Source organism: Manacus vitellinus, unplaced genomic scaffold (assembly GCF_001715985.3).
Source record: "Manacus vitellinus isolate BGI_N305 unplaced genomic scaffold, ASM171598v3 scaffold_22_pilon, whole genome shotgun sequence".
Taxonomy (NCBI): Eukaryota; Metazoa; Chordata; class Aves; order Passeriformes; family Pipridae; genus Manacus; species Manacus vitellinus.
Genome location: NW_021939632.1, coordinates 2,563,239 through 2,578,562, shown reverse-complemented (window position 1 = coordinate 2,578,562; position 15,324 = coordinate 2,563,239). Strand labels below are relative to the sequence as shown.

General features: G+C 41.3%; 1 protein-coding gene across 1 annotated transcript; it reads left to right on the top strand.

Annotated features, from left to right (window-relative positions):
* The first annotated feature begins 188 nt into the window (after positions 1–188).
* On the top strand, positions 189–15,306 carry LOC103756851 (glycerol-3-phosphate dehydrogenase [NAD(+)], cytoplasmic). Its single transcript, XM_008922947.3, has 8 exons — positions 189–197; positions 5,130–5,307; positions 7,234–7,374; positions 8,576–8,714; positions 10,359–10,471; positions 11,295–11,528; positions 11,679–11,785; positions 13,231–15,306. Exons 2-8 carry the CDS (start codon positions 5,200–5,202, stop codon positions 13,325–13,327), a joined length of 939 nt encoding a protein of 312 aa, XP_008921195.2. The 5' UTR covers positions 189–197; positions 5,130–5,199; the 3' UTR covers positions 13,328–15,306.
* Positions 15,307–15,324: the final 18 nt, after the last annotated feature.

Here is a 15,324-nt window from a genome sequence, read left to right as displayed (position 1 = left end):
GCGCTCCAAACCTCGCTCCAAACCTGGTTTCCATCCCCTCCCATCCCGTTTTTCCCTGTTTTTTCCCGTGTTTTTCCCCTCCCCATTCCCAGACCGAGGGCACGTAGAAGCTGCTGCACGAGGACCTGGTGTCGGTGCCCCGTCCCTCCCTCTGCTTCCCAAACTCCTCCCTCTCCCCGCCGCGGCTCAGGGAACTGGTAAGTGTCGCAGCGCGGGGGGGCCTCTCCCTTTGCCCTCCTCCTTTTTCCTCCCCCATTTCTTTCCTTTTTCTCCTCTTTCCTTCCTCGTCTTCTCCTCCCTCTCCCCGCCGCGGCCGGGGGCTTCGCAACAGGTGAGTGCGGGGAGCGGCGGGGCCAGGGGAGCGGAGCGTCTCCATGGTCCTGAAACCGCGACCCCGACCCCGTCCTGCCCCGGCTTGTGGGCTCCTGGGGCAGGGACCGTCGTCCCCCCGAGATGCACTAGCCCGTGAGAGCTGGGAAGACTGATGCTCCTGCATCACCCAGGTACGCGAGCCTCTTAAATCCTGGCGGCAGATTCCAGAGAGGCCCGGAGCCGCAGCTCTGTCGCTGTGTGTGCCTGAGGCAGGGCCCAGGCAGTTCAGGTTGTAGCATTCGGCAGTGAGGAGAGCGATGATGCTGTTTGTGTTCCTCTGAAGGAACCGGGGCACAGGACTCGTTTAAAGCCACGATGTATTGGCACCTTTCACTTCCATTCTACTGAGCATGTCCTTTTGCATCTCGGTCCAGACACAGTCTTGTGTTCAGGTCTCCCATTTATTCTTATTCCCATTTTTATGAACATGTTTGCTACTGCTCAGTCCTTTCTAGCCTGAACAAAAGCACAGCTCTCCAGAGCTCCTTGGGTCTGAAAGACCCCACTGAAGTCAGCAAGCCCATCTCACAGGACTTTGCATTTACTTTTCTTATATTTTCTGTAAGCTGAGCACAAACAAACAGATCAACATGTATGTGCATGCATTTGGGATTAGCGAACCCAGCCTCGAGGTAGTTCTGGGGATTGTTTTTGTACAAGGAGAGAAAACTCCTTAAGATTTTAAAAATATCTGACAGTTAAGTGGAAGCAAATGTCAAAAAAATCAATAGGTGAGGGAGTGGCTGGTTGCTTGTGAGCTGCTGAGAACACAGCAGAGTTAAAACACAGCTCTTCGCCTTCCTGCCCTGCAAAAGCAATGCATTGCTTTCTGCAAAAGCAGTGCATGCTCTTGCTGGATCACAGGCTCTTTGGGCATGACAACTCTCAGACACAGCCTTTCACATGGAATTGCACAGCTAAGTCTTCTGGAGCTCATTGTCACACATCTGGCTTTCTCTGGCCCTGTAATTTGTTTCCACATCATTTCAGGAGAGGCATCCCTCTCCCTGCTGCTGTCTTTTCCCTCACCTGCAGGCAGCTTATCGTCCCTTCTAAGCCCCTCAACAGCCATGACTGTATGTTTGGGAGTCAAACTTAGCCTTTGGTCAGCCGACAGTCACCTTCATCATTCTCTTGCTACACCGCCAAGCAGGGACCTCCTGCCTCTCCCAGGCTGTCCCCTTCCCATAAGACATTCTTTAAAGTCACTTAATGGTATTCCTTCAGATATGTACTTGAGAAAATTCTCTGTTTTTCCACATGTACCTACAAACTTGGAAAGAGCTACCACAGAGATACCGAGACCGCAGCTCATTTAGTATTATCTACTTACTCATACTGCATGTTTGCCTGGGCCCATCTCTTGCTTCCCACTATGTGCATAGACTGTTAATTCCTCAGGGAGGAGATAAACATTGTGGTCTGATGTTTGAATCACATCTATTCATAGCCTCAGTGGCAGAACAGGTTGTTTTAGCACAACGTAGAAATATAATATTTACCTTTGGCAAACATTTTTTTCCTTATGTTCCTCCTGAATATTTCGGTGGCAGTTCATATCTGTGCTCTTGAGGCTTTCCTGCAGCTCAGAATTGTGGTTGACACGTGACACAGCATGCTGCAAAAGCTCATGTCAGCTGCAGAAGTTCAGCAGGTCATGGGGACTTGCTAAGTCAACACTGCCAGGAGGCTCATGAGTGATATGGTTGAGTGAAGCAAGTGCTGCTCTGTGTTTTATGGTTGCCTGTCAGGTGCAGGAGGGTTTGTGGTTATGTTAATCATGGCTCAGTTATCTGCTTTTAAAAACAGAGGTTTAGTTCACTGCCTGGCCCTTCAGAATCCAAAAGCTGTCCCAGGATTAGATTCATTGAGGCTGCGGAGTCCTCAACAAGGATCCAGCTTGAACTGGATTCTTGTCTTCAACATGGACAGATAGCCAGGCTTTTTATGGAGGTGCATGGAAGGAAAACGGGAGCCAGTGGTCATAAATTGAACCAGAGAAGGTTCTGACTCAATATCTAAAGAGAGGAGAAAATAAACAACTATGAGAACAATAAAGCATTGGGGCAGGTTGCCCAGAGTGGAGGTGGTCCTTGGAGAGTTTTCAAGACTCAGCTGAACAAAGCCCTGAGCAACCTATCTGAACTCAGTGATGTTCCCATGCTGGAGACCTCTCGTGATCCCTTCAAATCTGAGCAATACTATAGTTCAAAAAATTTTGTGTGGTTTTCTAAGGAAGAGACTGTAAGATGACATAATCTTCAAGCTTCTAAAGGAAAACAATATGACACCCTTCTAGAACAGAAATAGGCTTAAATTGCAGTAAGAAAGACTTACTGCAATTTGAGGAGGATCTTTCTAATGTGTAGGATAGCAAAGTCCTGGGATAGGCCAGTTGGGGAAGAGAAGAGACCTGCAGTCGCTGGGGTCTTTAAGACCTGTTTGGAAAAACTATTAGGAATGGCTTAAGTATATTTGCCTGCCCTGTGCAGAGGGAAGGGACCAGCTGCTTCCTGGGCTCTGTTAAGCTCTACTTTTCACCAGATCTGATATATGCTACAAATACTTCCATGTTCACAGACATAAATAATGGGTCTTATTTGAGTTATTCTATATCAAAGCTTCCTCATTATACTAATAGGAAATCTCCAGATAAAAGCTTTCTTTCTCTTAGCAATATGTAAATCACTTTCAACATGAATTAACTTAACTGGGGGGAAAAATCTGATTGGCAGTTTTCACTTACTTTTTAAAATTATCCAAGTGGAGTTCTCTGCCTTCTATTAATCTTCACTGAATTGAGTTTGGGAGAAAATAAAACAAAGAATGGCAAAGTGTTTATACATGAGTGTCTCTGGTTTTGTTTGCATAAGCAGCCCTCTTTTGCCAAGCCTGCGTGGTGTACAGAACACAGCCCTGACAGACAAAGCAATTCTTTTTCCCAGGGCTGATCAGTGGTAATGACAGCTCTGCTAGAAGATCAGATTTATCTACTAAGAGTTGGGTGTCCCATTCAAGATTTCAGAAATTAGGGCTGGAGTCTATATCTTTAAACAGAAAATCATATGTTCTTGGTACACAGCTAGGAAAGTTATTTTTATGAATAAGCTTGAGGTCCAATTTCATCATCCAGGTTGTGCTGGACAACGTGGACAATGAATTTAGATCTCAAGTTTATAAAAAACCAAACTCTTTTCTTATTAATACATATGTCTTGTGCACAGCCACAATTCATCCTCAGCTCAAGCTTTGATTGTGCTTTCTGTCAATAGCAAGGCAAGAGAACCAGAATATAAGTAATTTTATAAATAATATGAATGTATGTCTATAAATAATATGAATGTATGATACAACTGCATGACTTTCTTTCAAAACAGCAGAACTTTTACAGTAAAGGTTCACCCCTAAAACATTTCCCTAAACATTGTAAAGGATCAAAACCAATCAACCCTTACAAAACAAAACGAAAACTGAAAACAAAAAGAAAAACTCCAAACCAACCAAAAAACTGCCCTAACTAACTAATTAACTAACTAAAGCATTATGACAGCTCTGGATATAGCATATAGTTAACACTGATCTCCGTAGGATTTCTTTATCATTAAAGATTAGGATTAAGCCCTTGGGCTTTTACTACTTATTGAGCAATTCAACCTTGTGTAAACCTGTTCTACAAAAAATATGGGTGAGTCAAGGAGAGACAGTTACAATGAAGTTGCCCTTTGAATCATTGACAGCACAGACCTACCTGTACTTTGTCTTGGATATTCTCAAGAATTTTATGAGTTCCAGAAAACATACCACAGCTAAATCCTGCTCATGTTTCTCCTTGCAGGTGTGTTACAAGTGGGACAGAGGACAAGTGTTGCAACTGGAGCTTCTCTTTCAGTTGTGTTAGTAAAATAAGCAATATTTGAAAGATTGAAGTAGCTTTAAATGGAGAGAAGGAATAGAGGAGTAAAAATAATCACCCCTCTTCCACATATAACTTAAAGAGCATTAAGCAATAGTTCCAATATTTTCTGCAGGGTCTTTAATTCTCTCTTGCCAAGAAAATAAGTGAGTGTTTGCAAGGCTGCAGTGGTGATGGGGAAATAAAATTATTGTCTGACCTGAGATTAAAAAATGCTCAGCGTGACTCAAGTGAACTGGATGGTTAAAATATCCTCAGGCTGCAAGTATTACAGATCCCGTTACAGTGATAATTAGAACAATAAATAAAGAGAAACCATCAGGTTGAAGGATTGTTTGTTTTTTTTTCTGAGGATTTAGCGCTTACGTAAAGTCCTTATTGCAACTCCTTGGTTATGGATAGGAAAGTGGGATGCATCTATTTTAGATGAAATGCACAAAGGCTGTCACAGTGAGATCACTCAGCATTGCTTTACCACCTGGATTATTTTACATTTGTTGGTCTTCAGGAAAAAAGGAATTATTTGAGGAGAGGGAGACATTTTAATCCCAGACACTGTATTTTTAGTACTGTTGTTAGTACATCACACTCCTGCTCTATAGCCTTTGATATGACTTCAGATCCCTTAATACAGTTATGTTTTCCCTGGTTCTACTTTCTGTGTTTTTAAACTTGAGGGGCTTTTGATGAAGGGGAGTAGATAAAGCTTTTTGAAAAATGTCACAAGCACCTGAACAGCTGTATAGCACAGGCCTTTTATGAGTTATGATGTTTAAAGTAATTTGCATTTCCAATTCACAATAAAACTATTTTTCACCTTTTAATTATTTAATTTTTTTTGAAGGGGATCAGCTATAGCCAGAATCATTGGCAAAAATGTCCAGAAGTCCAACAGATTTGATCCTACTGTCAAGATGTGGGTGTTTGAAGAGATCATCAATGGAAGAAAACTCACAGAAATAATCAACCAGGAACATGAAAATGTTAAATATCTGCCCGGATACAAGATACCCCACAATGTGGTAAGTTGAAAAAAAAAAATAGAAATCAGTGAATTATTTTTTTTTAAATAAAGCAGGCATCATCTGAAAAAATTAAAAGTAGAAAGCAACCCACTGCTTCATTCTGGTTTGTCACCTAACTCATTCCAATATAACTCCTTGGAATATAGTTCACTTCTGTGATTTCTCCTTGTCTCGTACGTCACGTGCGACTTCAAACACCCGTGTCTGTGCTGGTGACGCACCATCCTCTCCCTGGCAGACATCAGCACAACTCTAGAAATGGCAAGCAGAGATCTGTCTATACAGAGCTGAGATACTTCAAACCCACGACATCTTCTGGAAAACAGGGAAAGCTACTGATCTCTTTTCTTCTGAAAAGGAAATCAACAGCACAGCTAAGGGCTGTGGCTTACAAGGAGATGAGTAATGAGCTATCGGCTCATGGGTGATTTCAGGATAGTATAATTAATAACACTAAATTCCAACAAAAATATAAGGTATTTAATTTTCATGGACATTTAATATACCAAGTTATGCATCTCTACTTAAATTATTCAGCTTACATAATTTACTGCTACTGAAGCAAGGAGGGTGAGGGGTTTTGGCTGTTCAAGATTTTGCCAAAAGCTACTGCTTTGTGAGTTAAAGAAAGTAGTGCCACATTTCTGGAGCAGTTGCAGTTGTAAAGGGAAGTTAAAACCCTGCACGTGATGGATCTCCTTGCTTGGGAGTGGTTATACTTAGCGCTCCATTTAGTGCTGCAATTGCATATTTGCACTCCCGGTGCTTGAACTTGGCACACAGTTCTCCTGGGTTACTGTGTTTTTACAACAGTTGTCACTATTGTTTTTACAACCTTCTAGCAGATCAACAGGCTTGTCATCATCACTTGAGGTCAGCCTCACCCTGTTTAGAGCAAAGTCTGAGGCTTCACCAGTAGAAATGAGCCAGTTGCAGCAGAGCCTGGAGGGACCCTCACACCATTTCTGATTGAGAAAAAAAATACCCAAACAAACAAGCTCACTTTTTCCTTACATTGCTTTGCAGCATTTTGGAGAGACAGGAGCCCTTCCTGCACAGCAGTGCCAGCCTCTGCTCCGCTTCCACTTTGCTGTTTTCCCAGAGAAGAAGCCTAGCTGGCACCAGTTCTGATTCTCCCGCTGGGAATCGTGCTTGCTTAAAGCTGTGTGCTCCAAGGCTGCATCCAAGTGTGATGTTTTCTCCAACTGTAAACTGCTTGTTCTAGCAGGCTCAAATTCACCTGCTCTTGCCTCTGTGGCCTGGCTTGAATTGTTTTGAGTAACACTTTGGAGAAATATACAGCCAGCGAGTCACTAAGCACATTGTAACTATTGGTAAAATTACTATATATTTAAAACAAAGTCACATAACCCCCCAAAGATGATGATAATCTCTGCCTTTTGATATAGTTTATTATTTATATTAGTTTTAATAATATATATTATGATTGTATAGTTTATTATTGAACAGCCATTGATGTATGGAAACTAAAGACTGTGAGAAGAGGCTTAGCCTCACCACCCCAGTTTGCTCCCCTGTGCTACCACTTATTCCAGAACCATATGGAGTTCTTCAGTATATTCAGGAATCACCTCCAGGAGCTGAACTAGCAAAGGGGCTTCCCAGGACACCACTAGTTTAGAAATTACATCATCTTCCCCAGATTATTCACACAGGGATGGGATAAATTATATATTAAAAAAAAATTATAAAAAATCCAAACCTAAGATAGTTTGGCTGCTTTGGATATTTCAGAAGAGATCTGTCGCTACTCGCATGGAGAGCTGGCAGCTATGCCACAAGGTCATGTGGTTAAAATTAAGGACATTTGCACTGCATCTGCCATGGCTTTGGCACGTTGGTATCTTGCAAGGACTGAGGACTCCTACCTGAGGCTCATTTTGGTTGTCCCTCTTGTCCCAGGTGGCTGTACCAGACGTGGCTGAAGCAGCAAATGGGGCAGATATTTTAGTGTTTGTTCTGCCACATCAATTCATTGGACGAATCTGTGAGCAGATTGCAGGACAGATAAAACCTGGGACATTTGGGATTTCCCTGATCAAGGTAAGTTGTTGTCTCAACAATACCCAATCTGTAGAGTAAATAAACAGCTTCAGTTTAAGGATAGGAGCTTTAGAGTTAAATCTTACCCAGCTCTGCCAGCACTTCTGCTGCTTTCGTGGCTGTGGAGAGTGAAGGATGGGGCAACCCATCCAGGCTAAGAGTATCTGTCTTTGCCAATCATCTTTAGCCTGGATCGGTTCCCATTTGGACCAGCATGGAGGTGAAAATGGACAGAGGGAGAGCTGCATAAAGCTGGTGCTGCTGCCAAAAAAAATACTCATCAGAATACAGCGTCAATTAACTCTTAACTGAGAGTGCTGAATTGAAGGGCCTCTTCCAAGTACATGCTAAAGCTGTTCTTGGCAGCATTTAAACAGCACAATAACACTCATGATTTTGCATAATTGAAGCAATTTCAGTCTGGCATGAACTAAGGAATCTCTTTTTAAGGTTAGAGGTAACAAATTATTGTAATCTTAAAAAAGAATTAATATTTTGAAGAAAATGTCAAACTAAAAGCCAGAGGCATGGCATAGGAATATAGTCTTAACACTTCTTTTCACTGCATTACAGGAAATATCCCATTTAAAGTTGTAATGAAAGAAATGTAATTCAATTTTTCAGACTACAACACCAGCTCTTCCCCTTTTATATTTCCCCCTTATAGAAATTACATCACAAGCAGCAGTAAGCAGAGGAGAGGAAGATGGGAAAGAAAGGAAATTCCTGCAAATTTACTACCTTCTTTAACTTAAAAAAAACCCCAGATTGGTAAAAAAAAAAAAAAAAGACAGTTCAGTATACTCCTCAATACCAAAGAAACAATCAGGTTAATACTGAAGAAGCCACTGCTCATAGGCTTATTTTAAAGGTTTTATTCTGTACTACAGGAATTTAACAGAAAGGAAAAACACAGAACCAAAGAAAGCAAGCCTTGGGACAGCAGTACTGGATGTGAGGCCTCTTGCAAGGTTACCTTGACTGTCACTCCTTCTCCCTGAACTTGCCTTGATTTTGAAGTTATGAAAGTACAAACCCAGGGTATTTGTATTCACGGCTAACACTAGTGAATATAAGACCCCATTTTCTTCCAATTAAAACGAGAGCTGCAGGCAATACAATACCTTTTACTTTACCAGTGGTCTGCTGCTGTCATTTTCCTATTCTAATACCTTGGCTTTGACTATTGTCTTTTATTTAGGGGATTGATGACGGTCCTGATGGCCTGAAGCTCATCTCTGACCTCATTCGAGAGCACCTGAAAATAGAAATCAGTGTCCTTATGGGGGCCAACATAGCCAAAGAAGTGGCTGACGAGAAGTTCTGTGAAACCACCATTGGTAACTACTGCAAAGAGTCAATTTGAGCTGGTAGCTGGGGTTTAGTATCACCTGTGGCTGGGCAACAAGTTAACATCTGGAGGAAGCAGGGAGATGTGACAGGTCCCACGTGGTTCCAGAGTGGAGCAGTACCTGCTGAACTCCTTCAGGGAGGCAGGATTATTTCCGGAGAGTTCAGTGCTAGAAGGAACAGATTCAAATTGACAGTGGGTTTTTCAGCGCTAGAGCTAATTTAATCCATTAAAAAAATCACAGCTTAGTCCTGTTTCTGTAGGAGTTGGCAAGAGCCACGTTTTGTGTCTTAGAGCTCAACACTGAGTACATTGGCAGCTGATACACTACACAGTCTAGATAGAGAAGTGTAATCAGAAGCTCCTATGTGCTCACACTCCCAGAGGTGTATTTCTCCATCTTCACATTTCTTTCTTTGGAAAAAACTCCCAGTAACATTCTGTTCCTTCCTCCCATTCAGACTGCTTGCCAAGACACGGCCTCAGATCCTCCCAGACCTGGGTCTGACCTGATTTGGAAAGTTCATCCAGTAGTTTTCAAAACCCATTGCTTTTTAAAGTCAGTCAAAATTAAAGTTACATCCTTCTCTAGTTGGGGAGGCAAAAGAAAAATAAATTGTGTTGCAATAGTGTTCCTTTGCCTTGCAAATGTTACAATAATAGCGAAAACTGTACCAGCTGGGTATGAGTTGCTGGCAGAGCAACTAGGCCCAAATAGGACCAGATATGATTAGGAGATCTGAGCTACATTAATTTTCCTGGAGGGAATTTAACTTCTGCTGGCCTGGTTTGAAGCCATATTGTGATGATCACTGTGCAAAGAGCTTTGCCCCTTGCTTTTGCCCTCAGAGAAAGCCACGCAGCCCATAAATAGCCACCGCAAAGAGAATTGGTACTGTGAAGAATGAGAAGCAAAGCTAAAGTTTCTCATGAGATGGGGCAGAAACCACCCAGTTACCACACCAGAGTGTGGTGCCCCAGGCCAGTAAAATCATTGCTGAGCTCTCCCTGAAGGAAACCAAGCTACCTCCTATAAAACTTAAGTGGAACTCAAATCAGAAATCTTTGCCCAGCAGGCCATGGGCTCTCTGGATCAAGGCAAACCTCAATCCCTTTACCACTTGGGGCTCTCCTTGGGCAAGCACTGTAAAGACATGATATGTGGCCTCCATAGAACTGGTAGGAAAAGGCTTCCAGCAGTGCACACGTTCAACTTCATCATCTGTGGATCCTTCTGTAATAATAAATAGGGCAATAATCATTTGTGTTCCATAATAGTACTTAGCAGTGACACGTTACATTTTCAAAGCAGAAATTATACCAGAAAGCACAGAGAGCAGTTTGTAAATAATATCTTTTGCAAGGTCTGTGGTTTTACAATGAATGCTGCATTAGGGACCATCTACTTTTAAGCTCTTTAAAAATGTTATTAAGCGATGATGGTCAATGCTCTGGGGCTTGCCTACATTTAACACCGGCTTCCAGCAGTGGGAACTGCTCTGGTTTAGCAACACCCCGTTACTGAGATCACAAAACCTGAAGTGGTCCCTGGAACCTTATGTCAGGTTAAGCTTAACTGTGTGCACTCTGAAACATGTGAAAATGTTCTAACTTTCATCCTTCCTCCCCACAGGCTGCAAAAACAAAACACAAGGGGAAATCTTTAAAGAGTTAATGCAGACTCCCAATTTCAGGATTACCGTGGTGCCTGACTCCGATACAGTGGAGCTTTGTGGAGCCTTAAAAGTGAGTGATTTCGAACCAGAATGTTCCACTAGGGCCAAATCCTACCCTCACCTGAGTCTTCTGTAAGCCAGGGGTTCTAATTTGACTCCTGTCACCATGTGATTGAATGAGCGCAGACAAGATACATAGTTCATGTGCCAGTTTTTCAACGTGGAAAACAGAGAAAATCAGAAATAATACCAAAACTACCGAGTTTCCAACAAGGGGGCACTTCAGTGAGATTCTATATGTGCTGAAAGTGACTTCAGACTGTGATCCTTTCTGCTTTTTTATTTGGAAGTGGAAGGTGGGAAGGGAGAGGTGCAGAACAATGGTGAGGAGATGTTAAAGGTGCTTAGGATCCTGAAAAATATGTTTAGAGCTGTAGAAAAGGGCAATTCTACTGATCATTTTTGTAGGCAAGCCCAAAATTTGATCTACTGTAGCATCTGCATAGAACCCATGTCTGCTTAAATCAGAAACCCTCAGAGAAAACCTAGAAAGGTGTGGGATAGTTTAAATAGTTAAATAGAAGAAAGGTCAGTAAGTACTGACTTGAAACTAGCAGAAAAACAAAACATTAATTGCATACATGCTACATGATTGCAATATCAGTGTATAAAACAAGCTGCTTTGATTTTCAGGAATAACAGTAGGTACTTTAGAAAAATTTTCTAGAAGTCCAGTGACTTTTGTCCAACACTCACTACCTGGCCCCTTTCTTCACAAGATAAACTTGTGGCCATTGGAACTTGAACCTTGTTCTGATGAAGACAGAGCTGTGGGATTTTCTTAGAGCTTACTGCACACCTTGCCTGACTGTTTCCTTCCCTCTTCTTTGTAGAACATCGTGGCAGTGGGAGCTGGGTTCTGTGATGGACTGAGTTTCGGTGATAATACCAAGGCAGCAGTGATACGCTTGGGCCTCATGGAAATGGTGGCCTTTGCCAAGATGTTCTGCAAGGGACCAGTGTCAATAGCCACTTTTTTGGAAAGCTGTGGGGTTGCTGATCTGATCACTACCTGCTACGGGGGGCGCAACAGAAAAGTAGCAGAAGCCTTTGCTCGCACAGGAAAGGTAAGGAGGATTTTGAAATGCTTTACACTAATGTATGAAGAAATCCTTCTGTGTTTTACAAAGGCATCATTAGCTGTTTATCTTCTTGATAACTGCTGGTATCACAGCAGTATCACCTCTGATCCAAGTAATCAGTCTTCTCTCTTCTAGTCCATTGAGGAACTGGAAAACGAGATGCTGAATGGACAAAAGCTGCAAGGTCCTCAGACCTCAGCTGAAGTCTACAAGATTCTGAAACAGAAAAATATGCTGGATAAGTAAGTGCTTTGATTTAAAAAAACAACTGAATCAACAGCAAATTACAAGTGTTTCATAGCCTCCTTAGCAGTACTTGTGTTTAATTATCTTGTTCATTTCTGCAATGACTACTTTCTACAACTTGGGCCACTAGTAGAGCCTGGCCTGACTCCTCATTGCCATGGTCAGCTGAATAGGATGGAGGCTGAGCAGCATTAGAAGTCAAGTCACAGACATGGAGAGAGTTCAGGGGATACTGTTAGTGTCTAAGAAAAGACAGAGAAATGAGAGATCACATACTGGAAATGCAAGGAAAACAATCACAGAATATTCTGAGTTGGAAGGGACCTACAAGGATCGTCGAGTCCAACACTTCAGTGAACGGCCCATACATAGGAAACAAAAGAAATAATAATGTAAAGGAGCCTCCCAGACATCCCCATTCCCCAAACAAGATTGAAGGCCATACAAAGAGTCAGCCTGCAGATATGATGTGTGGGTTCAAGCGATCAAAGGGTTTCTTGTTCTCAGTGTATCACCATTGCAGTCCTGCTCTCAGTGCGAACCTTAACTTGGTTATCTCAGTACAAAATTTGGGAGCATACTCCTAATCAAAATTTTTACATGCCTTAAAAGGTAACATGTGCTGATATCAATGCTTTAGTACCACAAATACTGCTGAGATAAAAAGTACCTCTAATTGTTTGGGATGATGTAAGGTTATTTACAACTTGAAACCTTTGCCTCAGCTTACACAACAGAAAACCTAAACTTCCCTCCATCCTATTCCCTCCCATCCATTAGCAGTACTGAGAGGTCAAACACAGCTAAATGAATACTTAAAAAACCCAACCCTATTGAAATTATAACAGATACAGAAGATTCAAGTAGCTTTATCTTTCAAAAATGAGAGAGAAAAGAGAAGCTCATTTTGACAGAATGTGAACTTTAAATCACAACTTGATCCAATATTATCCTATAATTGCACTTAGTTACATACTCAGCTCCAAGTCATTCAGTGGACTCATTTTTTACCACATAATGACTAATTCAGCTTATAAAAGGAAAAGAATCCTTTAAGCCATGAAAAGAAAATCATTAGACATTTTCTTTCTTTGCAGTCCTTTAGATACCAGTAATGACTGCAAATAATATATCCCTTTTGCACACAGCAGGAAAAAGAGAACATGCGATTCAAGATTGTTTTTAAATAAAAAATATTGGATAGGAATTTTGTCTCCAAGACAGCTTTTCTCTGCTATCACTCCCAAGATTTGCCCCTAGCTTCTCTTCATTGCCCTATGTAGTCTTCCAGTAAAGGCACCTCCAAGTTAAAAGTATACTGTAAAGAGAAACAAAATTTTTCCACTTTCAATATAACAACAAATTTTTTTTTCCATTAAAATGGAATGGAAATGTATATATAAACTTTAACGACTTTTTAATTGCTATGTGCTTCTTTTAGGTTTCCATTATTTACAACCATCTACAAGATCTGCTACGAGGGTCAAGCGATCCAGGATTTCATCATGTGCCTGCAGAACCACCCAGAGCACATGTAGAGATCCCCTCTCCTCACCTGGCTGCATTCTCACCTTCCCGAGACTTCTGTCCACTACCCAGCAATCAGGGAAACAGGTTGTGTGACAACACTTGCTGTAAAGGCAGCAAAGAATGTATTTCATTATCCTTGTTCTGGGGGTAAAAAAAATCTGCCTTTAATTTCAACATTATACCCAAGGAATAGGAAATGAATGTAAAATTTAACAGTATGAATTAATAACGTGGGCATTTCCCTAGAATTCCTTTCTTGTTGACTGAAAACAGTTCCCCTTCTAATTTCCATAACAAGGTCTCAATATAGCTCATGAGAACCTCAACATTTTGCCTACTAATGCTACTTAGAGAACAGCACAAAATACAGAAAAATTGAAGAACTCATTCAAACAGACAAATTATAGTTTAAAAAAAAAAAGCTCCGACAGCAATAACATGCAATCACATGGGAAAATGTTGGGATTCCATACATTTGCCGAACACAAATAACATTTTTTATTTTGTGACATTTAGGCCCTCCTTGGTTTCATTTCCCAGTATAAGCCTCTCTGTGCTCAGACACGCACAAGTGTTCAGCAGATGTATAAATAAAATGGTTTAAGTGTGGGGAAAAGGAGAAATAAGGGGTTTTGGATGGGGGTACTGTTTCAAATTTGGGACCCTAGGAATCATCAGTAGTAGTCTGACCTTCATTATAAACTTACTGTATTCCTTTAAGATACAGAAAAAAAAATTTGAAATAACCGAACACCTTTCTGTTCGCATCGGATTTTCTCAGCAAGTCTTTGTCATGAATTGGTCCCAGCTGAGAGGGGAGAAGTGGAGGTTGGCAGGGAGGATGGATGCACAGCTCAGCTTGCACCTTGGGCACTGCTGTTATTTTGAGGGCGCAACAAGTAACAGTGAAAAACCGTTTGTGATACTTGACTTTCATACAAGTATGAAAACGACCGCTATAGACGCACAGAAATACATTTGAAACGGGGCTGCAATTTTAACTCCACTGGGAAACTCCACTGGTCTGACTCCAGTGCAGCAACCCATGCCTTTCCAGACTGCAGAGTAATGCCCTGATCCTGATTAAGCAAAGCATCTTACACTCCACGAGAGAGATCTCCATCTACTTCTGAATTTTAAACACAACCTGGTGCATATGCCAGGGTTTTTTTTTATTGCGCTACCAATGGCGTAAACTTTAGAACCACTGAAGTTTTTAACCTTATAGTTGTACTTAGGTAACTTTACATACCTGGTGTTTTTCAGAGTTAAAATCATCTACAAAATGAACAGCGGTGCATTTTATAAGCTTTAATACCCTTTTGAAAGATTCCTATTTTGAGAGAAGGCAAACAAAAAGGAAGAGTAACCTACTTTTGCAGTGCTTTATCTGATTTTTCAAAATAGCAGAGAGGAAGGCAAGTGGGTTTTTTTTAAGCTATGTATTCATGGGTAGATTGTTTAGAGGAAAGAAAAAAAAATTATAAAATCATTTCAACTCATTATAGAGGAATATTATCAGAGTAATATATATACGAATGTATTGTAATTACAAATACATCGTAAAAATCTCAGTCTCACAGCTAGCAAAGCTAGCTCAAGTACCAAACAACGGCTGCAGCACCCCTGATCCCTGCTGGACAGCAGCAAAGGCAGCTCAGCTTCTCCCGCTCGGACTCCAGTCACAGCCAACGGCTCTAGGCTCAGAGGGCAACACCAACATTCCTTCCACTGAAATGGGAATCATGTGGCCAAATCCTTTTCACAAAGCAGGGAATTTATGATCTTCAATTTCAAGTGAAAAAGTAACATATATTGCACAGTTTTAAAGTATCAAATAGATGAGGATGGGATAGAGAATTCCGGAACCTCCTTACTTCATTGTCAGGCTGAATTTCTGATAAGTCATGTATGAGCTAATAATAACATAGAACATTTTACATTCAAAGTGTATCAAATAACAGTTTAATAAAGTGATCAATATGAAGACTTGATGTAAGTTCAT